Consider the following 27712-nt stretch of genomic DNA (forward strand, 5'->3'; position numbering starts at 1 on the left):
CAGTTCCACCCCCATTCAAAGCCTACTTTTTTTTCCCCAATAAACCAAATTAGTATTGAGGCAAGTACCATCTGCACTTACTTTGTTGCCCAAATAAGAACTGGGTGCACTCCAATAATAAGTCTGTGGCAGTACTTTACGTGCAGACACGTTGTTGATACTGAGCTGCTGACGCCCACCAGTACTCTTTTGCTTAGGAGTAACTCTGATGAGACCAGATAAGCCAACTAGATACCAACCATTCATGTCTTCTATCTATGATGGCAGAAAACAGAAAACAAAACAAAACATATTACAATCAGAATTATGACATCAATCATTTCAACTGTCACCATCTCTAATTCTTTCATTTTTTTAAAAAGTGACTAGGTTTATAAATATGACTAAAGGCAATTTAAGAACAAAAGAAATAATAGGGTAAGTAACAATAAAAATTCCTCTTATCTTTTGCAGCTAGAACTCCTGAGTAGTTTGTCTGAAGTATTGTGTGCCTAATATCATCCAGAAGGAGGCAGAAGTTCAATCTTACAGTACTATGCATGATTCCTCTGAATATATTAAATGAGTTTACAATAAATAATATCAGTCTCAAGAGAGTACAGAAGATGACCTGACAAATGGATATACATTTTGAGATTATCATAGAGAATATAATTCATACTAATTTGTAATTCTGAAGTGTTACAATTTACAAGTTTAAATGTAGAGGGTTTTTAGAAAACCTAAAAAAAAAAAAAGCTGGAGAGCATCAAAACTTTTGCATCAGCAGAGATGAACATTGTTCATACAAGAATGGCTTCTGGAGCCTGGATATGAGCAGAACAATGTACTAGTTTAACTGTAGGCTAGAAATTTTTCTAGATGCTGGCACATAGATGAACACACTAGGCATATGATTTTATTTTCAGATTTCTAGCATACTGTACAGCCAAGACCAGAAGCTACCAGATCTGAAACATATTTCCCAAACTAGATCTACAGATATGAATATGTATCATACATCTGTTACAGTGGAATCAGTGTGTAAGTTTTGAGAACTAATGTAAAGTTTAGAGTATATTTGATGCTGAAGACATTTTTTCTAGAGTACAAATAAGAAGAACACTTTTGTCTCACTTTCACATATTTTCCTAGGGATGCAGTATGCAAAAGAAATACACTTAAAATGCCCCCTGTAAGGTAACTCTCTTCCTTATGGAAGCTAAATGTTGTACATTCAGAATGTTTCAAAATTCTTAATTATTTCATGTCTAGAAATCTAATAATGACCTATAAAAGAGGCTTGCTCTGTGGATATATTACATTTAATTTAGTACTGATTATGAGGCATATTCCAGGACTAAAGCACATGGCTTCATTTGTGATGCTTATAAGTTCTTCTGCACTCCTCCCTATTCAATCACATATTTTTCAGAACTTTGTCAGATGAAGAAAATACAAAGTTTTAAAGTATTTTCTTCATGATAAATGACAGAATGTATAGGACATAAAAAAAATACATCGTGTTATATAATAAGATGCACACTGGTGCCAACAGAAAGTGAGAACCCACAAAAACACAGAATCAATGACATATACAGCAGGAATTTTCTTACATTTCTGTATGTAAAGTGAGAGCCTGTGCAGACATTTGTTTTCCCAGAGCAGAAACATTCCTCACAGCCTTTGGGATTATTTTGCTGCAGATTGAAGAAGCCTGATTTGCAATGATCACAGTTTTCTCCTTCAACATGTTCCTGAAAATGCACATTAGAATATTACTTCAGTTGTCATGGATTAGAACTTGAGATAACCAGCTTCATACTCTCTTTTGCTTTAATGCAGAACTACAAAGATATTTATAGGAATTGCTGTTCTTATTTGTAAATATTAAAATTAAATCCTCTACACAATAAGCTAATAAACTTACCTATAAATGGCAGAAGACAGAATTTGGACTTCATAAGATTTTTAATTCTTCTTCTATATGAATACATGTACTTTCACAGACAAATCTAATTTATCTCCTGTATGCTTAAGGGAGGGAGAAGGGAAGGAAGTATGGGACAAAATGTTGTGGCCTCAACAACCTTAGTTTATATGTATGGCTGAAGAAATCAACATTCACAGGTGACACAAACTACAAGTACTTTGTGTTAGCTATACCAGTCATTCTGTCATCAGTTTTTCAGTGGCCAATGACTAATGGTGGAATCCAAGCTAAATTCAAGAGTGGAAAGGGCTGCATTTTCGCATGTGTTTGACAGCCATGCAGCCAAGTTACAAACTCTTCTCCATAGAAAGCAGGCACTGAACTTGAAAATTCTAAACTTAGCATTTTGTAATTATGCTTTTCAGAGAAAAACCTGCATTGTGCAGTAAGTCCTACCTACCTTACCCAATCAATTTGTCCTATAGGAAAGATAAAGCATTCTATTCAACAAGAAATACATTGCAAAATAAATATATTATGGCTTAATAATTCAATATAGACAGGACAGATTTTTTTTTTCCCATTTCTAAAGCATCATATACAGTTTCTTTAATCCTGGAGATAGTGCTCTCTAGTGTGCACATAGGACAAAATCTTGGCTGCAAGTCAGCAGAGAATGAACACATTATGAAAAGCCTGCCCACACAGTGTAGTCTAAGCTTGCTTGAAATTTGTTGCTCTGAAATAAGTTCAATTTCAACAAAAGCCATTTGATAGCCTCCAGGCTAAGATGCTGCAAAGATGGAGGAAAAAAAGGAAAGTTATAGGAGATGGATTAAGAGAGGCAATAAAAGGGAAGGTGATAAATAAATATGGAGAACAACAACAAAAAAAATTAAAAAATGAATAGACTGTCACTACTGTACATAAAAAACACTTTTACATTGGTTGCTCTGAAAGTAATGCTTTCTATTTATTTTCAGGGAAAATACAACAGATAGAAAGAACACTGTTTGACAGAGAAAATTCTCAGCTACAAAACGTTATTTTCCAACATAGTCACCACCATTACGTACACATTTTTGCCAATGAAAAGCAAGAGCCTGCATGCCAGTCTCATAAAAATCTGCATGGCCATCCAGAACATGGCTTGAATTTCACATACCAGTCACCACTGCTGAAAAACAATAGCCATTAACTCACTGTGCTCAAATACACTGTTTGGTCTCCATAATTGTTCAGCAAGCATCTGTGAATGCCAACAGGTGAATTTTTTTCCACAGGGAGGAATTCAGCGACAGCCTGTTTGCTTCATAGGCACTTCCATATGAGAAGTCATTTAGTCAGACTGCCCCTCCACTGCCATCTGTCACACAGCAACAGAATGTAATGGAATATGGGTGAGAAGGTTCCACCTCTACTGCCACACCACCAACATCCACCTCTGATTTTGTGGGGCCAACATAATAAAATAGGAGGCATTACTTTCAGAGCAAGCCTTTTACATTAAAAACATATTTAGCAAAGTATCTTTACTCCATCTCTATTATTGTACTATATCTATTCTCCTCTTCAATAACTTAATATAAAAGTCTCTTCAACAAACCAAAAACCTCCGTAGAACAACTCAAAGCTGTGAGTCAGTAGCTTTTACCTTTGACATCTCATTAACAATGATATTTTTACATTTTCACCACCAATTTCAGTATAAATCAATTAATTGTCATAGGTTTGCTGAAATCAGTCAGATACTCGTGATTCATCTGAAAAATAACAGTATTATAACGTATGGGAGTTTGCAGGCATGCAAATGCTCTCAAGCTCAAATGTAGAAACTACAGTTGTGAATGCTGCTCATAAAAGTTTCAGACCTTTCTGAAGTGTTCAGTGTGTACAGATTGGGAAGTGGAAAAAACAAATAAACAAAAGACCACAAGAGAGCCAAAAAGCAGATATATCTGTACAAGTGAAAAGCTGTCCTATTCTGCAGTCACAAGAATCAATGAGTAAAACTTGGATAATTGTTTTCAGTAGGTATGAAGTTCACTGAATAATGGACACATGAAGTAGGAGAAGAGATCTAACCTATCCTTCAGGTATTGAAGCAATGTTTCTATAGACTAATTTGTTTCTCAATCTGATTTTTAGTCCATTTTTAACTGATACCAAACTTTGACCATATATCTCCAGAAAATTTTCTGCACCAATCCATGATAAAACAGGCATGTATACTTGCCCCTCATCTTTTTGTACATCAGTTTATTCTGGCTAATGTGGTAGAAATAACAATCTAATGCTTACTTACTTTTTGCTGCTCACCCTAAGAACTTTTTTCAGCAGTCAATTTCCTTAACAAGAAAACTATCTTCAGTAAATTTCAGACCTCATTATATGTAATTGAAAAATGTGATTAAAAGAGGGGAAGTGTTTTTCCTAAGACCTACTATTAACTTGTTCAGACATCCCTCTTTAGTCTTCATATGGAGCATAGCTAATCTGATGATTTCAGTGTCCTTTTGACCATAGTCTTCTTTGACTTGAGTTTGAAGATTTCTAGTGAAAATAAATGTGTATGTATCAGTATCTAAGCTGTCTCAAAGGATATTATTTTTTTCTACTATATGCACTTAAAAGGAGGTTACGGGAATAAAAAATGAGGTAAAGAATAACCAAGGAAGAAAAAAACTGTGTACAAAGTGTGTATGCTTTGGGATAGGAATAATATCTCTATTACTTATTCACTTATTTTAGACTGATTTTACCAACAAGTCAGTTTGGTATTATACAAATAAAGTAAAAAATAAGAACTATTCAGCAATAGTTATCTTTTATTTAGCATATGACATCTTAACCATTGTTTTAATTTAGAATGTAGTAAATTTTGGCCTTCTAGACTTAATAGTCAATTTATTAGAACTCTAATATGGATAGATTTTATTTTTGACAGAAAGCATGCAACTGTTACATAAAGTGAGGATAAGGTTAATTCTCTGATTAGATTTCAGTGCTGCTCAGCTGTCACACCAGAGTGCATGCTGCATGAACTGATGGAGTCAAGTACTTCTTGTACATCTTGTACTTAGGGATATTATGTAAGTATTTTAAAATTCACATTTTTTTCTAATCCTGTTAATTAAATTTGGCAAAGAAACTTCCACAAGTATGAAACACAAAAACTGACCCGCTATACCATAAATTGTCCTTTGGTCATGTTCATGCTAACTTAGTAAACTGATTTACAGAATATCACCATTTGTAAAGCATTTTTTTTATTTTGTAAGAGGTAGATGCAATTGTTTTATTTAAAAGTGTTTTCTTTTATCAATGTATAATTTGCTGGAGGTACATAGAAACAAACAAAAGAAAAAAACATTTTAAAACAACACTTCTTAGAAATTAAGAAATTCACCCTCTGTATGGAATTAAAACAGCCAAAATGCTGTTTTAAGACACCACCTGTTCAAAGGATTTTCTCATTTGAGGTCATATTTCAGGATAGTTTTAGAGTCCATAATACTTCAAACATGTAGATTCTAGACAGATGAGGTAGCAAATAATTCACAAACTCCCTTCTAAGACATGCAACGGGCTACTAGATACCTAGTTTAATTACAGTGAGTTCCAGGGTGATACAGAATATTCCATGGCTTCACAGGACCAAGAACAACAGTTCTATGAGTACTGACTGTCATAGATATTAATGCACATAGGTAGGACAGTGGAACATCGCTATATGATAGAAAATCATTGATTGCAATCTTTCAGTATCATTAATATCATCCTATGGCTCACAAGAATTTGATATTCATACCTTACAGACGCAGAGACCTACACAAGGGTCAATATTCACACTGCCTTCCACTGAGCAGTTGCAGGGCAGGCAGTCAGGATATCCTGTATAACCCAGTGCACATCTACTGCAGTGCTCTCCTGCATAGCCAGTCTTGCAGTGGCAGAAGCCAGGCAACATGTCTATGGAAGAGGGAAAAAAACATGATAGACTTTTGATTTATTATCACTATTATTGGATATGTTTATTAGAGTTCTTAAAGCAACACTGTTTGCAGGTGTAACATACTTATATATACGCTGGTATGTAGGTGTAACAAACTCTGGCTCAGACTTATATGACTCAACTCAGTATCCTGTCTGAGAGCTGAGTATAACTATTATGAGCTTCCTGAAATCTGTATATTAAAGATCTACTAAACTGTAACTTGCATATAGCAGATAGAAAAAGCACCTCTTCCATTAACTTGCCTAACTGCCTTTGAATATGCTTTTGCTTCCTGAACCCATTAAGCTCCACAGCAGTACGTTCTGCATTTAGCCATGTGTAGTGTGAAATTAAATACCGATATACAGTAAAACTGTATTTGTTGTCCTTTAAATGTCATATCATAGAAAACAGCAAATAAATGTTCACTTCTCACTATCTCCATGTAATCTGTGATTTCTATCCTATCTCACATGAAATTTTATTTTGCATGTCAAAAACTTCTATGCCTATTTAATGTCTTTAAAAAGAAACCGTTCTGAATAGGTGAAAATCCCTATTACTTCTCCACTTCCATTTCTAATAAATTATTTAAGGAGAAGGTATAGTGCAGACTTACAAATGGCATGATTGTTTTTTCACTTTTGCTTTTAAAACATTAGTAATATTTCTTAAGGTTGTGTTGACCTTTTACTACTGCTGAGCCAGCACTGAGCTGATACTTCCAAGGCACAGTCCAAGGTAATTGTAAGAGCTGTTTCACAATTGCTAATGTCTTATTCAAAAATTACTGCAGTCACTGTACAAGTAGAACTACATTTTTCTCTGCTTAACTTTTCATTTAATTGCTACAGAATTTCATCAGTTATTTTATTACCCATCCACTGACTATCTTAAGATCTCTGAACATTTTGCAGCTCTTTCATTTTACTGTGCTGAAAGATTTTGTACTTGCAAACTTTGTCACTTTGTCACCTTCCTACTCGTCCCCTTTGCAGGTTAAATATGAATATTCTCAGCAGTTCATACTGATCATCAGTGTGAAAATGGTCCATTTATTCTCTTAACCAAGTACTCATCTGTGACAGAATTCTTCTTCCTCTTTCTATTCTACTTTTCTCATGCTATTTGCTGAAGACTCTTGACAAAAATTTTGAACATCAAAGGATTTTATTAGTCAAGGCAACCTTGACTTCTTCAAACAGATTCATAAGGAATGCTGCCCTTCACAAAAAAAAAAAACAAACCAAAACCAAAAAGAAAACAAACAAACAAAAAAAAACAAACCAAAACAAACAAACAAACAAAAACCAAAACTACTGATCCTGAGCTTTGCCCATTTTAGCCACAGACTGTTAAAAATATAAATCTTTATTTTTGTTCTACTGATTTTCTTGATACAGAAACCAGATTTCATGATTTTAATTTCCTGGAACCCTCTACTTTTCTTTTACAAACTGGATAAACAGTTTATAATTATATAAGATTAATTTGGATTTTGCGAAGTGCTATAAACTTCATTTATAATGCTTCAGCAACTTCAATTTTAACTACCTCCTGATACCATGCATACGCCATGCCATATATGTCTAAAGCTCTTCTATTATTATTCGTCATCTTGCTCTAAAACTGACACATCTGTTTGAGACACTTCTTCCAACTTGCCCAATGTTTCCATTAAAAAAATGGGAAATTCACTGAGTTCTTCTATTCACCGATACAGAGAATTCATCTAGCTATTTTTTTTTTTCCTTATTTTTTTGCTATTTCTTCCTTGATATCTCCTGTTATAAATTGATTACACCCTAATCATTTTAAACTACTAAATTTCAGAGTCCAGTCATCTTTTAGATTTTGATTTATCTAAAGAAGTACTTCTCAGCAACATTTAAATATTTGCATATTATTTTTTTAAATACTTTAACATGTGGCTAAAATTTTGACCTTACGGAAACAGTCAGTATTTACGTCCTTTTCTATTATCCTCTGTTCCTTTTTTTCAAGGAACTTCTTTTTAGAATTTAAATAGATTTTTTTCTTTCCTAGCTTAGTTATGTCACTTGAATTGAACTAGAAGAATGTATTTTCCTTGTACCTGCACCTAATATCCAGGCTATAAACTCTATGCTTGCCATTTGTTGGATTGTTCATTTTTATTTAGTTTCTAAAAGATTCCTTGTTTTAAATAAGCTGAATTTCAGGGTGGCCTTTACAGTCCTACAAGGATTTTGAATTTGATGGCTCTTCAAGAAAATATTTTAAACCAGTTCCATATGAATAAACCAGGTTTCTTTTTTCTTTTTTTTCTTTTTTTTTTATGGTTTCTCTAACTAAAAGCTTGAAATAGTAGTCACTTACAGGAGTTTAAAATTATATTACCTATTAAACTGTACTGAAATTGAGTTTATCTCATTGCTTATTTGATAGCCCATAGCACATCACAGATCACTTCTTGATCTTGATCACTGCTTATATATAGAAATTCAGTGCATTAATTTATTTGTGTTACTATCACAAAATCATTTGCTCCCTGGATTTTGACTATGGTCTAGCTGCTTCCCAAATTTCTGAGTTACTCTCTTAGCTAGTCACTGGTGAGGCCCTGCACCTCAGGGTCTTTTCTAAACTGGGTCAATGCACAATCTTGGTTTATGAAAGAAAACCCTGCTCCTCCAGATACAAGAGTCTTATTTCTCCAGAATAAAAAATCAGGCAGAGGAGGAAGGAAATCAGCATGACTGAGCAGGGACTTGCTGGTAAGATTGAGGGAAAAGAAGGAAAAGTATAAGTAGTGGAAGTCGGGGATGAGTGGCCTGGGGGGAATACAAGGATGCTGTCAGGATGTGCAGGAATGGGATCAGGAAAGCCAACGCTCACATGGAATTAAGTTTGGCAAGGGATGTAAAAAACAACAAGGGTGTTTTTTGGGTACACTGTCCACAAGAGACAGGCAATGGAGAGTGTATCCCCTCTGATAAATGAAAAGGGAAAACTGGCCTCCTGAGATGCGGAGAAGGCTGAGGTATTTTGAGTTCTTTGCCTAAGATTTCACTGCCAGTCAGGCTTCCCAAGTCTCTCGTGTCCCTGAAATTCCAGGAGGGGTTTGAGAGAGCAACATCTCTCCCAGTGTAAGAGCACAGCAAATTCAAGACTATCTCAGGAGGCTGAATGTGTATAAGTTTAAGGGGCCAGACGATATATACCCTATTGTCCTGAAGAAGATGGTTGATGCGGTTGCCAACTCACTCTCCATTGTATCTGAATTTCAGGCTGTCAGGTGAAGTCCTTGGAGACTGGAAAAAGGGAAACATCTCTCCCATTTTTAAGAAAGGGAGAAAGGAAGATCTGGTGAACTATAGGCCAACGAGCCTCACACCTGTGCCTGGGAAGATCATGGATGGAAATAGTGGACCAAGAAAGGATAACCGATGTCTGGACTTATGCAAGGCCTTTTACATGGTCTTGCACCATGCCCTTATCTCTAAATTGGAGAGATACGGATTTAAAGGGTAGACTGTACAGTTGATAAAGAATTGGCTGGATGGTTGTAGCCAGAGGGCTGTTGCCAATGGCTCTACATCCAAGTGGAGAGTGGTCATAAGTAGTGTCCGCTAGGGATCAGTTTTGGAATTGATGCTTTTCAACATCTTTATCAATGACTGCGGGATTGTATACCCTCAGTAAGTTTGCTGATGACATCAAGCTAAGTGGTACAGTTGTCACAATAGAAGGAAAGGATACTATCCAAAGGGATCTGGACAGTCTTGAAAAATGGGCCCATGAGAACCAAATGAAATTCAATAAGGCCAAGTGCAAGGTGTGGCAGCCTGGAGGATCAATGGTATCCTGGGCTACATTAAAACAGTGGTGGCTAAAAGGGAGAGGGAGGTGACTGTTTCCCTCTACTCTGTCCCTGTCCCCATCTGGACTACTGTGTCCAGGCCTGGGGTCCCCAGCACAAGAACAACTCAGAGTTTTGTGAGTGCGTCCAGTGGAAGGCCATGAAGATGATCAGAGGGCTGGAGCACCTCTTCCATGGAGAAAAGTTGAGAGAGTTGGGTTTTTTTAGCCTGGAGAAGGCTCTGGAGAAACCTCATTACTGTGATCTTCCAATACTTGAAAGAAGCTTACAAGCAGGAGGAGGACTGACTTTTTACACAGGTAGATACTAACAGGAGAAGGGGAATGGATTTAAACTGAAAGAGAGGAGGTTTAGTTTAGAAGTTAGGAAGAAATTCTTCACTCAGAGGGTAGTGAGTCAATGGAACATGTTGCTCAGAGAAGTTGCAGATACCCTGTACCTGGAGGCCTTCAAAGCCAAGCCTGATGGGTTGCTGGGCAGTCTGACCTAGTGACTGGCAACCCAGCACATGACAAGGAAGTCGGAACTAGATAATCTTTGAGATTCCTTTCAACCCAAGCCATTCCATGATCCTATGATTCAGATGAAGTAATTGTGCTGTACATCCCATTTGAGCAGCAAAAGACACAGGCAAGTTTGCCTTTTTATAAAAGGTCCTGCCTTAATTGGAAGTATAATGTATCCTTTCTTATATTGCACAACTCAAGTCTCAGCAAATTCAAAGTCAATAACATGTTTCAGCATGGAATAAAACTCCCGAATACTCATTTAAATTTAAGACTCTCCTTCACTGCCCAGTCAGTCCATTGTTTTTAGATTTTCATCAAGAACCTTCCTTTCCTCTCTTTTCTTAGCAACTGTGGAAGAGAGATCGGGATTTGAAATGCAACTTTCACCACCCTAGTAAATTCCTTTCTCATATGGTTCATACTGTAGTTGGTATCTACCCATTAAGAAGCCTCACATGCTACAACAGAGGGAGGAAGCTATGGAGACTTTAACTTAATAGATATTTTTCTAGATCTTATGATTCTTAATATAGTAAGTCTGTATGATACATTTGGCTCACCTTCTTTAATTTACAACACTATCATACTGGCAAAACTTAGGCTCATGTTTCTTTACAGTGTGTAAATTCTTTGTTGGTGTACCCTTGATTATCTTTACTAAGCTTCTGTAGTGCTTAGTATGTCAACAGGTTAATTAAATTCTAAATGATAGTAAATGTTTCAGGTCCTTCTTTTGTTGCCATTGTAAAGAACTTATATTTCAGTATACTTATGGCTTTGGTCTATTATTTCATAGGCCTTGTCTGAATAGGGCTTTTCACTGTTTTCTACCTGAATGTTATCATTTTCTGACATATCTCTGAATGTACAGAGATTTAAAAGTTCATTCTGGAGGATGAGTCATCTTGAGTTTTATCAGCTTCTTTCTAGCCTACCCATCTTTCAAAATTATATGAAAATAAACCCATGCAAAATCATGCTCCAAAACCTTGAAAAAACTTGCAATCCAGAGACTGGCCTTGTCATTCTCATTCCTACTCAATAGCATATATATTTCAAAAATAATACTATGGAAGTTGGTGGGACTGCCTGCTGAACAAAGGTCTATTAAGCTTGAATAAAGACTGGCCCTTATTTATGCTACAAGGTCTGAGAAAGTTTTTCAGCAAAAGATCACAATTTGGGCTTATATTATACTTAAAGAGGTAGTAGTAAAAACAAACAAACACACAAACAAAAAAAACAACACTTCAGTGCACAATAGCATCTGAATTATGAAATTCTATAAGTCTGCAAACTGCAGATCTTGAAGGTACTTAAAAGACAATAAAAATGGCTATTTGCTAAAATCTAGTTAGTACTGCTTGAAAAAAAGAGTAATGATTTACAAGGGAAGTCTAAATGTCATAGATAAAGTAGCTCAAAATGCATACATAGATTCAATCTTCACTTTCATATGGACAATTGTAAGTGATCTCAATGTCACAAGAAAAGGCAATAGTCAGTTGTCTATTATTACCTATTATTAGTATGGACTGAACATGAGTCAACAAGTTAATTTTAAAATACAATACGTGATTACCTGTCAGTTATTTTACCAGTACCACAATTTGTAAACATATCATGATTCATAGAAAGTTTTTGGCTCTAATATTTATCTATACTGTTTCTGAAAGTATCATCTATTTTTGCTATGAAACAATATATGAAAAACATTCTTGGACATGCAAAGTGAAAATATACTATAAAAATATGAATAATACTATTTCATTTCAGAATGATCAGTGAGATCATTATGAAACATACAGCATTCAGATTTATTTTCCTTAAGAACAGTTCACAGTGACTTTATATCCCAATGACTATTATATTTCCATTTTAGTTTAAGAGTTTTTATCTTACAAACTAGTTTATTTTCCAGACTTATAAGAAATACCCCTACAACCTGGAAGAGACTACGGTGGGACAGGTGTCCATGCTAAAGACTATAGAGAACCTCGAGAAGGAGAGTGGGGATAGATCCTGATGATCCTGATGGAACAAGGTCTCGTGGAGAACCCATAGTGCAGATAATTTTTTCCTGAAGGACTGCAGCCCCTGTAAAAGACCCATGCAACAGCAAGGGAAAAGTGGCAGAAGAAATGGGTGGCAGATAGTAGCTATTAAGGACTGACCCAGCTCCCTCTGCCAGATGTGGTACAGGTGAGGAGGTAGAGGAGCTGAGAATGAAGGAATGAGATTGAGCCTGCAGATATATTTTACTTTTTGTCTGTGATCATCACTATCCAAATCTATTTAAATTGGCAATAAATAAAATTAATTTTCCCCAAGTCAAGTCTGACAGTAACTGGGAAAAGATCTCCTCATCTTTATCATCAGCCAGGAAATTTTTCATCTTATTTTCTACCTTTTCCTATTTAGGTGGAGGAGTAAGATAACAGCTGGACTGACAGCTGACAACTGACCAAGGTCAATCTGATACTAATCATTGTTATAATAGTAATCAGGCTCCATCACTGTATCCAGAAATTTTAGTTTTATGGAACTGAGCTAGGTAGTACTTGATTATTATAGTATATTTTCATTGATCTCCATTTCACAAAAAGACTGCTACAACATCACTTATCAATAGATTCCAATTAGCCCAATTAAAATATCTCATAAGAACTGATCTTGAGTTTTATTGGCTTCCTATTATATTTTCAGAAGTTTGTCAGCAAAAGCAGCAGAAATATACTGCAAACCATTGTTTCCAAAGCACAAAGCAAGAATTTATTTCATATAAGAAGATAGTTTTTTTCATGGCTAGCATAAAGAGCTTGTAATCCTATATAGATATTATAGATGGCAGATGATATATCACATTTCAAGCAAATTTTTTCTAGGGTTCAAATTCAAATATGCATGGAGAAGTAAAGTGATGTAAAGATTACACTTGTACTAGTTTTAATCTCTGATGTAAAAGAAGAGAGCACTGTAAAGAGAAAACTCCCAAATATTTCATGGGCAATACTCTCCCATATGTACCACGTTTACAAGCCATATATCTGAAGGAAGTTTCAGAAAACCTGGAAATATAAAGTCTGAATTTCCAAAGAAAATTATCATAAGAATGCAGGTGTATCATTATCCATATGAGTAAACAACAAGAAAAAAAAAATCTTTAGAATCTCTTTTTTTTAAAGAGGAAGGAAAAATATGACTTAGTTTTTCTTTGACCACTGCTGAATTTCAGCTTTAATATCCTTGTCTTTTAGGAATGTTACCTCCTTCTGCATGTTTTTCATCTTTGACACAGGTTTCATGTAAAGACCCATTTGGATCACAGGAACAAGGGTGGCATGGATATGGGCTATCTGGCAATACCTATGGAAAGAGAGATATTACAAAACAAAATCATACTTTTAATGAGTGGAAACACTTATTTACTTTTTAAACAAAAATTAGGAGAGAGCTGCATTCTGTGTAGGAAACTTAAACAAAAAAGGATGGTTGCCTAACTCAGCCCATGCAGTCTTGACTTAAACGTTCCATTTTAGATTTTCAACAGAAACACATAAGTTTAGATAAAATTAGGATTTCAACGAAACCAAAACAAGTATACAGTTATTAACAGCGACTTGTACCATTAAAAGAAATAATCAAGTATCGTAGAATCATAAACTGGTTAGGGCTGGAAGGGACCTTTAAGATGATCTAGTTCCAATCCCCTTCTATAGACAGGGACAACTTCCACTAGACCAGGTTGCTCAAAACCCCATCCAGCCTGGCCTTGAACACTTCTAGGAAGGGGGCATCCACAACCTCTCTGGGCAACCTGTTCTAGTGTCTCACCACGCTCACAGTAAAGAATTTCTTCTTAAAATGTAGTCTAAATCTACCCTCTTCCAGTTTAAAGCCATTTCCCCTCATCCTGTCACTACCTAGCCTTATAAAAAGTCCCTCCTCAGCTTTCATGTAGACCTCCCTTCAAGTACTGGAAGGCCACTATAAGGTCCCCTCAATGCCTTCTTCAGGCTGAAGAACCCCAGCTCTCTCAGTGTGTTTGTGTAGGGGGGTGCTCTAGCCCTCTGAATTTAAAGTAGATTTTAAATATCAATCATTTGAAGTAGATTTTAAACATTCACCAGTTAAAGTAACCTTGACAAATAGTTTTTCTGGTCAACATGATTCAAATAACTAATTGCTGTTTGTCAGTCAATAACTAAACAAAAAGGGAAGTGAAAAAAAGCAAACAATTTCCTATCCTTCCAGAAAAGGTTATCTTAAACAAAATTGATCTTTAGTTTAATACTACACTGAGGATATAAACTACATATATTTTTATCTATATCTATAATGTATAAAAAGAGATATAGTTCCTATTAGTCAGATGGCAACCGATTAATGAATAAATCAAGTGTCATACTGTTGAATAGATCAGTACTCCTCTTCTACAAGCTGTAAGACTAAAAACACTGTATCAGGGAGAATGTAATTATTGTTATTTGCTGATGTTTTCTGTTTGAGGATTGAAAAGCAATCATACCAGTGGGCATGATTTCCTCAACTGAAACTACACAGACGAAATGTCAGGAATTTAAGCACACACAATTAGTGTAGCTATTTAAAGCACAGGCACATCCTATATTGACAATACAACTTAATATAACGTGCATCTTCTGACAGCTTCGTTTTAGAATAAAATACAACCTTCTATGCTGAAGCACAAAAACCAATTCTTGTTGCACTAAAAATTAAAAGCATTCCTGGGACATTTCAGTTATTATTTTTTCTGTATTACCTTTTAAAAATAAAAATTATAGACAAACTTTCTCCAATATTGAGTGTTGCAATATTTCTTTAGTCTTTGAGAACACATCTTGAAATTCATTACTGAGGAAAAAGTTCTGTTTACAGGACTACATCCACCTTTTAGCTGAAATATTAGATGGAGTCTCTGACCTCAGTGCATTCTTTCGTCAACAAGATTTAGTTTCATATTTCTGTAAACATTAACATTAGAGATTTCCAGCTGTGAAAAGCAATTTCTACACTGTCAGAATTAGAAGTTAACACTCATAAGATAGCATCCAAATTCTGTCACCTCTTTTTTTAATACTAAATTCTCCATGCTGAAGTGATAGTTTGAACACAACAAATTACAGGGAAGTGATAAAAGAACATGCATTTACCCCTTTAGGTCTGAAGTAGCCATCAACACAGGTCTCACAGTTTATGCCGTCAGTGTGGCCTGTACAATTAACACACACTCCACCCCCGATGTATTCTCCAAAAATATTCAAACTCTGATTTCTGTCTGCCACATTCTGATCATAGTAACATTCCTCAGTCTTCCCATGACAGTTGCATGCTAAAAGAGAAGGAAGTATATTAGCAAAGATCGAGTTATTACAATCAGTCTTTTAGCATTTCATTCATTTGTACCACAGGCATTATAACTGAGAACACATTCAGGCATTGATTTTCTACTTCATCTACAAAAAGCAATGTGGTCTAGTCACAAATGCAGCCTGAAAATCTGCATATTGTATTCTTTTCTTAATATTTTGTCTTAGAGGACAATGTCGTGGACAGATATAAATTAATTCCATTTTTATTTTCATAGAATCATAGAATCACAAGGTAGGAAACGACCTATAAGATCATCTAGTCCAACCATTTTCTCATTACAACTGCTACCACAAGCACTAAACCATATCTCGCAGCTCCTCATCCAGACACCTCTTGAACACTGCCAGGGACAGCGACTCCACCACCTCCCTTGGCTGGCCATTCCAGGGCCTGACCACTCTCTGAGAGAAAAAGTTTTCCCTCATGTCCCTCATGTCTTCCTCATGTTCCTCATGTCTTCCTTTTTAAAATTGATGATCTAGAATTTTTTTAGTAGGTGCGCACACATACAGGTCATAAAATAGCAACTTAAAATAAGAGGAATCATAAGAAAAAATTAACAGAATGGTATGAGTAAATTAAAATAACTTCCATGAAAGCTAAAAGATGTCCAAAAAGCATTAGGTCAGAATAAAATATATAAGAATTAGGTCAGAACAAAAGAGATTTCCCGTAAAATTTTCGAGAAGTTCAGATCTAAACTGAAATATTCTGAGTTCAACAAAAGTACGATTCTACATGTTATTTTTTTTTACTGACTTTTTTTTGAGTCAGTCTAAATAAGGGAACAACACTGATTCATCAATAAATGTGGTTAGATATAAACTGCAAAATCATTTGGGACTCAATTTTAGTTTTCACCAGCAGCTACAGTAATCCTCTTCTGTTCTGCTTTCAACTTACGTTCACATTCATGCTTAACCAGGAAAGTCCCAGCATGCCAAGGTTTTTGATTGAAACCAGGACAACACCGATCACATGTCTCTCCACAAGTGTTGTGCTCACACTGACAGACAGATTTCTAATTTAAAAGAAAAACAAATAATTACAAAATGCAATGATTTGAAGATTTGTCCCTATATGTAATCTGCATTCCAGCTGAAATTATGAAAACATTATAATTAATGGCTAAAATCTGTAATTCCTTTGCTTACTCATTTTTATTTATTTATGCATCCTGTATTCACTCATGAGAGACAAAAGTTTGTTTAACTTGAATAGTTCAATTTTTAGGAAAGCAGCCAGAGCGTGGAGGAATTTGGCCAGAGAATCTTAGGAGAATCTAAGAACACAGGAGTATCTACTTCCAACTTACTGAAGCAAGAAGAATGGGAGAACGAAAGTTTTCCAGTGCAGCAAATAAGACAGATTGCTGGCAGTCCTCAGAGCTTCGCATTACAGGAAAACTAACTTGATTGCTAGCTTACACTAGAAGGGTGATCCAACCTCCGCCCTTCCCTTGATGTAGCACTCCTGCAGCTACAGAGTAACATCAGGTCTGCTGACTGATTCCATAAAAATAATCTTAAAGTTAAAAGAAAAGATGACTATTTTTTGCTGGATAATTCAACTCATCTTGTTTGTAACCTTCTAATTGTACAACTAAATTGCATACGAGGGCAGCAAGTGAAGGTTTATACAGGAAGTGGGAGGAAGATCACCACCCTTGCAGCGGTCTTTCAGTTTCTCAGATCACCTCAGTCCTAGCTTAGTCTCAGCATGAAAATATTGTTGTAGGCAGTGCACAAACTCCAAGCCTCAGAATAAGATGGGGAAAGAAAGAAATAGTTGTTTACAGACAGGAACAAAAACTGACTTTCCAACTGTTTTTCAGTGGAGCAGATATCCTGTGGTCCATGAGAGCCCTCTCAAGGACAACATAGCAAGATTACCCGGAGGAATTCTATGGCTGACCAGGCAAAGTATGAATCTTGCAAAACAAGGACAACTTACAGAATGCTTCAGAACAGCAAGGCAGTAAATTCAAGCAAGTTTATTCTTTTTAATGCTAGAGGAAAATTTATAGAGTCACGATGTTTTACAAGCCAAAGTCTACCTATCTCAGTATGGCTCATTATAGAGAGTATCCTTGAAGATCTAAAGCAAATATTCCAAATCTCTTATATCTTGAGTTGTTTCATTTACTGTATTTGTGATACTGGTTAGATAATATATATTTTTCATCCTGCAAAAGATGATACCACCCTTGTCAAAATGCCCTTTTAATCAAGTATCCCAACAATCTGAAGTCTGCCTTCATCTGCAATAATAGCTGTTCTTTTTTGAGGTAGGGCCACATGGCACAGAGATAACACAGCAGTTTGATAACGAAGACCATATATGTATATGAAACATTGCTTGCTACGCATATCACTTCCGAAAAGACTTGCAAGGATTAAACCAAGGAGTTTGTAAAATTTTTTAAAAGTACCATGGAAATTGCTCAGAAATGCTAATACAATATCTGTCAGATTTCGTGGGGTTTTTTTTGGTTGGTTGGTTGGTTGGTTTTGTTCTTTGTTTGTTTGTTTTTAAGGAGTTCTTATCCAATTGTCCAGTATCATACAGAAACAAGATTTCCTCCTATACTGCACAAAAATTCTAATTGAGTGAACAGCATATGAAGAACTCCCACATTGTGGCACACCAGTAATATCTGTAGATTGCAAATTCTGTATTAGTGATGGTGTGCATTTTGACTATCAATAATAAATTATATTTCTATATTTCTGTTATAACAGCTACATGTTTATTAACAGTGTAAAAGGAGATCTACATGTTTAAAATAAATAGTGAACAGTTTGTGATTTTCAAAACTAGAATGATTGATCACTCAATATTTCATGTATAGTAAATATGCCATTATAATTGTTTGTTTACAAGTATCGATTAAATACCTGTAAGTTATTTAGGAAATATCTAAACTAATATCAAATAAGAAAAACTGACAGTATTCGATTCTACAGATACATAATGTAACCCTAATTTGTTTGTTTGTTTTTCTGGGAAATATTGAATATGAACAGAATTATCTGAAATCTATTCTTCCAATATAGAGAAAGCTTCTGCTGATGTTGCATGAATGGCAATTTTTCTTGTTGCCAGCACTATTTCATCCTGGCACATCTTCTGACTGTTCTTCTAAGTCATGGGTGTTCAATCTTCCAGAGTGCCTAGGCTGCACTGAGTGAAAAGAAATTGGTCTAGGCCACATATTAAATAAGTAATATAGTTAATGAATATAAACAATAAAGATTATATATAGAAAGAGTTATTAAAACATTAATAAAGAGGGCAACACAAAGTTAAAACAAGTGGGTTGAATGAGATATGTTCTAGATGAAGAAGAAACATAAATTCACAAAACTTTGAGGAATTCAGAATCAAGATTCTTATGTTTCAACCATGTGAATAAGGCAGATTTAGGGAGGGAGGGAGGGATGGAGGAAGACGAAGAAAGAAAAGACAGAAGGAAAAAATAATACATACATTGGTCACTGGATCAAGCGGACAAGCCTTCGCATGGCCTGAGCATATGCACATGCCACCAACTGAAATATCTTTTATAGAATAGTAATACTGTAAGACAAAACAGAAATTGAATTGCTAAGTGAATTGTAAAATGCAGGCATCAAAGTACAGAATTCATTTCTGGTGACAAAACTGCCAGGTCCTGTTTTACTTCTCTTTTTGATCTATTACAAACATAGTATAAAGTATAATCCTAGGTGCATGTTGATCAACAGATTCAGGCTTAGTGAGAAGAAAGGGTATAAATTGGCACAATTCCATTTGTTTGAAGCCAGAGCAGCCATGTCAATTTATACACAACACACACCAAATATGAACATAGGTAATATGCACAGTGGATGATGAAAATTCAAATGCTGTAGAATTTAATCCCTTTGGAAAACATCAAAAGACAAAGGCACAATAATGAGGAGAAAGGAAAGGTTAGGAAAAAAACTCAGGTTAGGAACACCTTTCTTCACCTTACTTGAGTATTACCTGGACATTATCTGAGCTGTGGAAAGAACTGCTTTTTACTTCAGAATGGCCATAGAAGAACCTTCTTTGATAAGATTTAAGTAACTTCTGACCTGTTGCTCTTACATGTGACCATCTCTCTTTGGTGGAGATTAACACTCTAACCAGAAAGGAGATTGAAAAAGCATTTAACACAGAATCCTAGAATCATTTGAGTTGGAGGGGACCCTTAAAAGTCATCTAGTCCAAATCCTCTGCAATGAACGGGGAAACCTACAGCTATATCATGTTGCTCAGATCCTTGTGCAGTCTGACCCCAAATGTCTCCAGAGATGGAGCAACCACCACATCTCTGGGCAATCTGTTCCAGTGCCTCATCACCCTTATATATAACACATATTTGAAAAGCAAACGTTAGATGACATCTTGTCCACTTTTGTCATTATTAACAGTCTACAACACAGAAAATTTATCAATTATGATTATCCTTTGTTTCCTATTTGTTGGAATGCTTTGATCTAGAGGAAAAGCCAGAAAAGTATTGCAAGTTTCAATTAGTCCTTGTTCCTTTGAAACATATCTCTACAAAAATCTCATGAAAACCTGTCATACAGAAGCCATTACTCTTTGTTGGTTTGAGAAATTGGTAGATTGTTCTGCAGTAAGTTTTAATGAGTATATAGTGATTTTTAGAATGTGAATTGGGATCTTAAATTCAATTTTGTGATTCTACTCACTTGGAATCACTAAATCTATATACTTAAACACAATTTTCAGGGTTAGTGAGATCTGCAATAACTACACTCAACTGAAATCTATTCTGGGTTTGCAGAACTTAACAGAATGCCATATTCCTAACTTTTAGAAGTATCCTGCTTCCTAGGAATTTGGAGGAAAAAATGAATACTATGAAAGTGGTGTGGAAGAAAAAAATTTTTCTCTTTACAGTTATCCATCATGATAAATGACAGTAATTAAAGCCAAGAATGCCAGTTATTATAGTGGTACCCTAAGCAAATCTCCAGAATTAAAATAAGATCAACAGAAAGAAGTGAACAGAAATGAAAAATGTGGACAGGTATATGTTCCCTAAAATAGTTTTAAAGAATGCTTTATGGAAAGAAAAAAAAAAAAAGCAGAGGAAAAACAGAAACTTGCTTTTTTAATAGAAATTATAAAAATGTTATTTTAGAATGACATGCAGCACTGGAGCAGCAGGAAGACAGACACCTGTCATACAAAGAAAGTATGGAATGTGGAAAGACAGAGGTCAGGAGTGTGTAGACACAAATAACAGTGGAGAAGATAGCTATGGTGTGAGCTTGAATACTGCAACCATTCTTTTAAACAAAAACAGGATCTAAAATTTCCCTGCTAGAAATAATCATATAACAATGTCAAAAATATGTTGCATCCAGGTAGTACTGCTACTAATACTACCAGTACTAGAGACTGTACTCAGAGAAAATGTTCAAGGAATGCTAAAGGATTGAGCAGCTGAAGAGGCAGGAGAACGTTATCTAACAGCTGCCATTGGCCAATTATACCTGCATCAGAATATTTACATTCAAGGGAGCTCTATGTTTACATATGTTAATAACACCATTAAGCAGAAAACATTAAACTCTGATTTCTGAAATACAAAACACTGAGAAGATGAGGAAATCCTATTAGTACCAGTATTTCGACATAATCTTCCAAAATTTCTTATGCTAAGCAAAAGGAAGTACATAATTTCTAAAAGAACATGTGTTTCTACTGTCTTGGCAGAACTTACCCTCCTTGTAACGATGGGATCAATTTCAGTGGGATCTTTGTGTGCGAACATCATTAAATCAGCATTTAGTGTTCGTATCCTCTGAAATCTCAGGCGAATAAAGCGAGCAGAGGTGAATTCCAGTAACGCACGTGAAGGATCATCAGCACTAGGCCGTCCATTAATTAGAGAAGTGTGAATCTGGAGACAGAATTATAAAAGCAACTAGCCATTAGATGACAGCAATGCTGCCGTGATTATGCCACTAAATACCATTAAAGGCACTGTGTGAATGCCTTGTAAGCCTAAAATATCTTCATCTATATAACTCAGATGTCTCCACAAAAATATTCCACATACTCATTAATCCCTTTTTGAGCAAAAGAAAGCCATAAGCTATAGAATAATTATAGCACAAACTGAATAAATCTACAATGTCCTACAATAACATTCATGCTCCTGGCATTTCATTTCCTCTCTTCCAACATTAAATAAATATTTTCAAGTTGTTGAACAACTGAAGGGATTGAAAATCTGAGTTAAAGGAATGGATACTTGGAATGGGATTCGGAATTCACCAGGGATCAGTTTGCACCTTTTACAGCAGTAGTTATCAAAAGACTTGAACTATGTTTTTTGTAAAGCCACAATAAGATATCTTCTGAAATCTGAAAACTACAACAGCTGGGTGAGATAAAATAAGCATTCATAAGCACCTCCCACTGTCTCTTCACACAGTATAACATTGCCTTTGAATCTTGTTCTCAATGAGCTGAGTTCATTTTCTGGGTTGCAACAGTTTTCACCCTGTCCCTAAGAAAAGCTTTTAAAATTTAATAAAATGCTGTTCAATATTTGTTTTTCCAAGGATCCGCTCTCCACTTACAGTTTGGTTTCCATAAAGATTTTCCCCCTTTCTCTTCCTCATATCCTAAGTGCTAGAAATCTGAGTAAGTGTGCCTTGTAACTCTTTCAGAAAGCCTCCAAAAACTCCAATTGCAGCAACCAGGGTAAGGCAAAAAAAAAATAGGCAATTTTCTCCCTCTCCTGCAAAGATGAAGCCTTTTCAGCTGGTCACTGTGCAACATAGAGTAGCTGTTAACAGAACAAAACAGATGGTCTGGTACAAAATTGTTCTTAGAAAAGTACTACAAGAAGAAAAATGTCAGGTATAGCAAATATTGGTAATGAACGTCTAGTAGAAGGGAGGAAAATAAGTTTCCTGTATTCTGAAGTGTTAAATTTTAATTGGGGTACTTTTATTACAGGCTGGTACACTGAAAGATGTTTTGGTGATGAGCTAAACAAGCAGAACATTAGAATGAACAAGATAATAATTTATTCTTCATGATGTATATGTTGTGTATCTCATCTCAGCACTCCAAGTGAAAGGTCAGACCACCCAGCCATTTCCTGTCATTGAACATGGTTGTATTGCCACTGCTTCAGGAAAACAACCACGTTTAGAATGCCAGGGCAAGAAACACCAAATCTTTACTCCCTGCAGAGTTTTTGCAGGCACTGAATAGAAGGCTTATTGAGTAACAGCTGTTTTGCACTGTTTATGTGATAACTATTACCTTTTTATTTTCATTACCAACGGGGTAACCCTAAACCTCATCACATTCAGCATCCTGTTCCATTGTATCCACAAAAGCACACTGAGCCATTCTGCTGGGAGAAACTTTCCATCATTTCTTGCCCAAATACAGATCCAGGTTATCTCCAGGAAGAAGTGATATTGCTACCTCCTCCTGAGATCATAACAACACTCTCACTTTGAACTTTGACTCAGTTTTGCTCCTGACTACAAGTAATTAAATTAGACAGCTGGCTGAAAAGAAACAGAATAAAATGCCATGAAAAAGGCAGAGTACAGAAAAAGATTATACTAAAAACCCCTGCAGGAAATAAAGAGGAGCTCCTGAATGAGAAATGTCTGGCTATAAGCTGGACAAAAATACATGGCCAGCAAGCCAATTGCTCAGGTCCCCAGTGAAAATAGAGAGGTGAACATGTGTGGAGAGTAAACTTCAAAAGAAGCAGGGAGATGGTGACAATAGGTCCAGTGAAAATCCACAGAACTTTCCAAAACAAGCAAGATTTTAGGAATAACAGATGCCTAAGACTTCTTTACACATTTACCAGTGAGCAAGAAAATCCTTTTTGTTTCCTTTTTATTTTTATTTTTTGTATTATGACCTCCTTCCTTAAACAGGATCTGAGAGATTCCTTTCTTAGAGGCATCATGCATCAGGGTTGTGGTCTTAAACAGAGGAATACTGAAAACTGAATGTTGATATTCCAGTCAAAGAGAAAGAATACACACAAAGTAGCACTGAAAACAATCTGTCATTAACCTTTTAAGAACAATAGCATCAGGGTTATAAGCAGCAGTCTGACCACCTTGTCAAAATTGAGAAAAAAAATACGATTTTGGTGTGTTTGGGGAGAAAGATGCAGGTAAAAACCCATGTACTGTAATAAGAAAGTGCCCACAGAGAGTTAAGTGTATGAATCACAAGTGCAGCTTGACCCCAAATGACAGAGCTGACAAATAGCAGTCATATCTTCTAATTTTTTTTATTTCCTTTTTTTTTAAGAGAGAACAGACTTAGTCCTAAGACACTTGTTAGGGGAAAAAAAATATATTCTGGAGCAACAGCTTTACAGAATTAAGATGTAAATTAATCAAAAATCGCCAAAAGCATTTTTTTCAAAAGAGACTCCCTTTTTAAAAAGTGCTACAGATCTATTTCCCAGCAATACACCTATTTGGCAGAACCAACCTAACAAATATGATAACATTCATTTATATTGTCTTTCATATTTGTGATGAAATGTTCACAATTTCATTTTAAAACAACAAATAATCTGCCATAATTACTGAAATGTAGCAGTGTCCTGCATTAAATGTGGCATATGCTCAAGCGTGTACATAAAAAAAACCCACAACACTGAGATCAGGAAATTTAAACTGGGTAGTTTTACAAAAAATAAATCCAAAGGGAAATCTTTACAAAGGCAAAATTATTTACTCTATTTCTCCTCCTCTCAACATCTGTGATGAAATCATTAATTTCCCCTAGAAACATTTGCAATGAACTTTAAGACTGTCTATTTAAATTGTTCCTACTCCTTGAAAAGAGAAAAAGGAAGAAACTAAGTGTACCTTGGGAACATCTGTCATTAAACAGTACAAATCATAAATAGCATTTTTAAAGAAGTTTGAGTGGAAATTGGACTTAAAATATATTCAACATGATTCTTTCACAATAACACATAGCTGTTTTTCAAGAACTTAATTTCTCTTCTTACCTGCCAGCACAATCCTGCTCTTATTAGTAAGATACAGTTTGCAAAACAGCAAGTTTTCAGTCAAAATAATGACATGGCCCCTATCTTCCAAATGTTTTTGAATCAGGTTTGAAAACTATTACAGTGAACATAGCCTTCAATAATTGTCTACCTTTATATCATTCATGTTCATCATAGTTGGAACACTTATAGTTCCTGCGCAGATTAGTCGCATTTTCACATAGGCAGCTAAGGCACAAATGTCCTGCACTACATCTATGTGTACTGCAGTATGAATCATGCAGGAATTCTACAGATTTTACCAGGAAAGTATTAATAACTTAATCCATCCCTTGAGCTGCTATCATTTTGATAATTCAAGTCTCCATGAGAAAACAATCTCAAATTTTCCTCAGTTTCTATGGACAGCTTTTATTTATCAATTCCAAGTTTGAGGCAATCACCACTTCGGACTCTAAATGAAAGCAATATGGTTTTCAACCCCAGAAAATTCTTCTTGAATCAGGAAATCTTCCAGGATTAAATACCAGTAAATGGAATTTTGTGGGAAAATGCACATCCCTTTCAAAACACCTAAAAGTTACCATTACAAAAGCCAAATTCTCATTTTGTAAGATCATTTTGAACAATATCTGATTTGTCAACTAATTTAACAGTCAGAACTAAAGCAGGTTGCCAAGGACCACATTCCCATAACCTCTCTTTACCAGCTCTTACCTATTCTCAGAGTAAAGAAGTGCTTCCTGAAGTTGAGATGATATCTCTTATGTTTCAGCTTATGCCTCTTGTCTTAGCATTGGAAATCACTGAAAAGAGCCTGGCTCTATTCTCCTTGCACCCTTCCTGGTGTATTTGTACATATTAATCAGAGTCCACCTGAACTTTTTCTCTTCTCGAGGCTATGCAGTCCCACCTCTCTTTAGCCCTTCTATGTAGGGAAGGTGCTCCAGCCCTTTCATCATCTTCATTGGACTCTCTCCATCATGTCCACGTTGGGGAGATAAGAACTGAGCCCAGTGATCCAGATGCAGTCTCACTAGTGTTGAATAGAGGGGAAGGATCACCTCCTCTGACCTTTTGGCAATACTTTGCCTAATGCAGCTCAGGGCACACTCTGTCCTATCATCTAAAACATTAATGAAGATGTTAATTGGACTCAAATTACATATATTTTAATACATATAAATGTATTAAACTTATTTTAGTTACTAACTTACCTATCTCCTGGATTTGGTTTGGAATAAAATTTTCTAGCAGCTATTGAAAAATACATAACCCAGTTAGATGGAAAACCAGAAAAGCCATTTTCTTACACCAAAGATCCATCTAATTCAATGTCCTGTCTCCAAGTAGAAAACTGTTTGAAAGGAACATAAAAACAGGGCACACAATCTCTCTGCTACATCTTCACTTCTTTTGAATGGTCTAAATGCTTCGTGAACTACATACTGAATCTGAGCCACAGAGATCAATGTCTACCAATTGTATCTTTCTCTAGTAGTCTATTCCCTTCTTCCACCACTATACTTGTTAGATTTTTCTTCATTACAGACATTTGCCATAATGAAAAGAAACCTATTTTTTCTTAAAGACAAACAAAAAAAAACCCTGTATTTTTTGTAGCTTTTTTGTTGTGTTTGCATTATTTATATATAAAGATACACATTTTTCTCTTTTAAACCTAGATCAGATCATAAATTGTTTCAATGGCAGTGTTTGAGTTCTATACTTGATGAAATTGTGATTCTCCATTTCTTTTAATTTTTGAACATCAGTACAATAAGCTTTTCAGAAACCTGTTGAGAATGACGATTCTCTAAACTGGACAATTTAATCCATTTAATCCAAAATATTCAGCCAGCATTTAAATAATTTTTTACATTACTTTTTATCAATACTGAATTTCACATTTTTCATTTTTGCATCATACAAAAAAAATTATTAATTTTGTGTTACCAACTGCACTACACGTTATTTTATTTTATTTTACTTTCCAGTAGGCTGAACAACACAGATGATACCAAAGATATTCAAATACATCTCAGTGAATTAGAATCTCTGTACTGTGACAGGAGTGAGTGAACTGTGGTAACCTGTGTCATACAGTAACCAAAACTACTGTAGCATGCTACGGATAGCACAAAGGCAAGCATACCTAATCATTCCTCGCACATAGTTTCCACACACTTGGTAAGCCTCGAGGGATTTCCATGAACTCAGTCTAATTTAAATCCAGATAATCTTTTGAAGCTATACCCATTATGTAATAATGATTTTCTCACCTGATTTGCGTGTCGTAGGAAAAATAATCAAAAGTCTCCCTTTGCTTGTATTAACCCTGGCTCTTAATAAATTCTCATTCTTCAATTAGAACAAACAAGTATATATGCGTCTACCAGATCTATTCTTTATTAGACTATTTTTTGAATTCTTAATTAGGTTGGCACAGCTTTCAATCTTCCAATTCTGTAGTTTCCTTAGATTCCTCAGGAAGGTTTAAAAAAAAAACCCTGGTGCTTAATCTGACACCCTACACTCTTCTGCTACTGAGACTGTTTTTAAGTGAGGAATTAAATAGTTACTGCTGTAATTCAATTATTTTAGACCTGAGTTACTCTTCACTATTAAATTTATCAATTATTTCTATTCCTCTTCATTTAACAACCTAGTTTGTGAATTCTCCAATTCCTATCAAGTAAATAATGTTTCCTGTGCAGAAACTCCCCTGACACTCTCTACAGCGAAAACTGATTCAAATCATTAATTTAGCTTTTCTGCAATGACCTTATCTTCCTGGAGTGCTCTTTGATCATCTCTCAGCCCACCAATTCTCTGACAGACTTCTTGAATCTGATATGCTTGAAAAAAGATTATTTCAACTTCATACTCAGTAAGACAAAAATATTTTCTGAATCTTTATTGTGGTTTAACATTTCATTTGCTGGAGCTTATTTTCCTCTTTATTTTCCTTTTTTTT

At 35.4% G+C, this 27712-nt stretch overlaps 1 protein-coding gene across 1 annotated transcript; it reads right to left on the reverse strand.

Moving 5' to 3' along the window:
- On the reverse strand, nucleotides 1–24949 carry LOC100545624 (laminin subunit alpha-2-like). The gene is made up of 9 exons (XM_019613537.2): nucleotides 24887–24949; nucleotides 21439–21618; nucleotides 19164–19253; nucleotides 16578–16695; nucleotides 15455–15633; nucleotides 13547–13646; nucleotides 5724–5884; nucleotides 1596–1736; nucleotides 1–255 (listed from the first exon to the last, which is right to left on the reverse strand). Exons 1-9 carry the CDS (start codon nucleotides 24947–24949, stop codon nucleotides 16–18), a joined length of 1272 nt encoding a protein of 423 aa, XP_019469082.1. The 3' UTR covers nucleotides 1–15.
- Nucleotides 24950–27712: the final 2763 nt, after the last annotated feature.

Source organism: Meleagris gallopavo, chromosome 2, assembly GCF_000146605.3.
Source record: "Meleagris gallopavo isolate NT-WF06-2002-E0010 breed Aviagen turkey brand Nicholas breeding stock chromosome 2, Turkey_5.1, whole genome shotgun sequence".
Lineage (NCBI taxonomy): Eukaryota > Metazoa > Chordata > Aves > Galliformes > Phasianidae > Meleagris > Meleagris gallopavo.

Bases quoted from the DNA above. Each gene is read 5' to 3' on its own strand.
- LOC100545624 (XM_019613537.2), bottom strand. From the start codon at position 24,949: ATGCGACTAATCTGCGCAGGAACTATAAGTGTTCCAACTATGATGAAC. The intron at 16,696-19,163 runs GTATGTATTATT...CTTTTAAATTAG, and splicing joins CGCTTGATCCAGTGACCAAT to AAATCTGTCTGTCAGTGTGA. The intron at 1,737-5,723 runs GTATGAATATCA...GTGCATTTTCAG, and splicing joins TAGGTCTCTGCGTCTGTAAG to GAACATGTTGAAGGAGAAAA.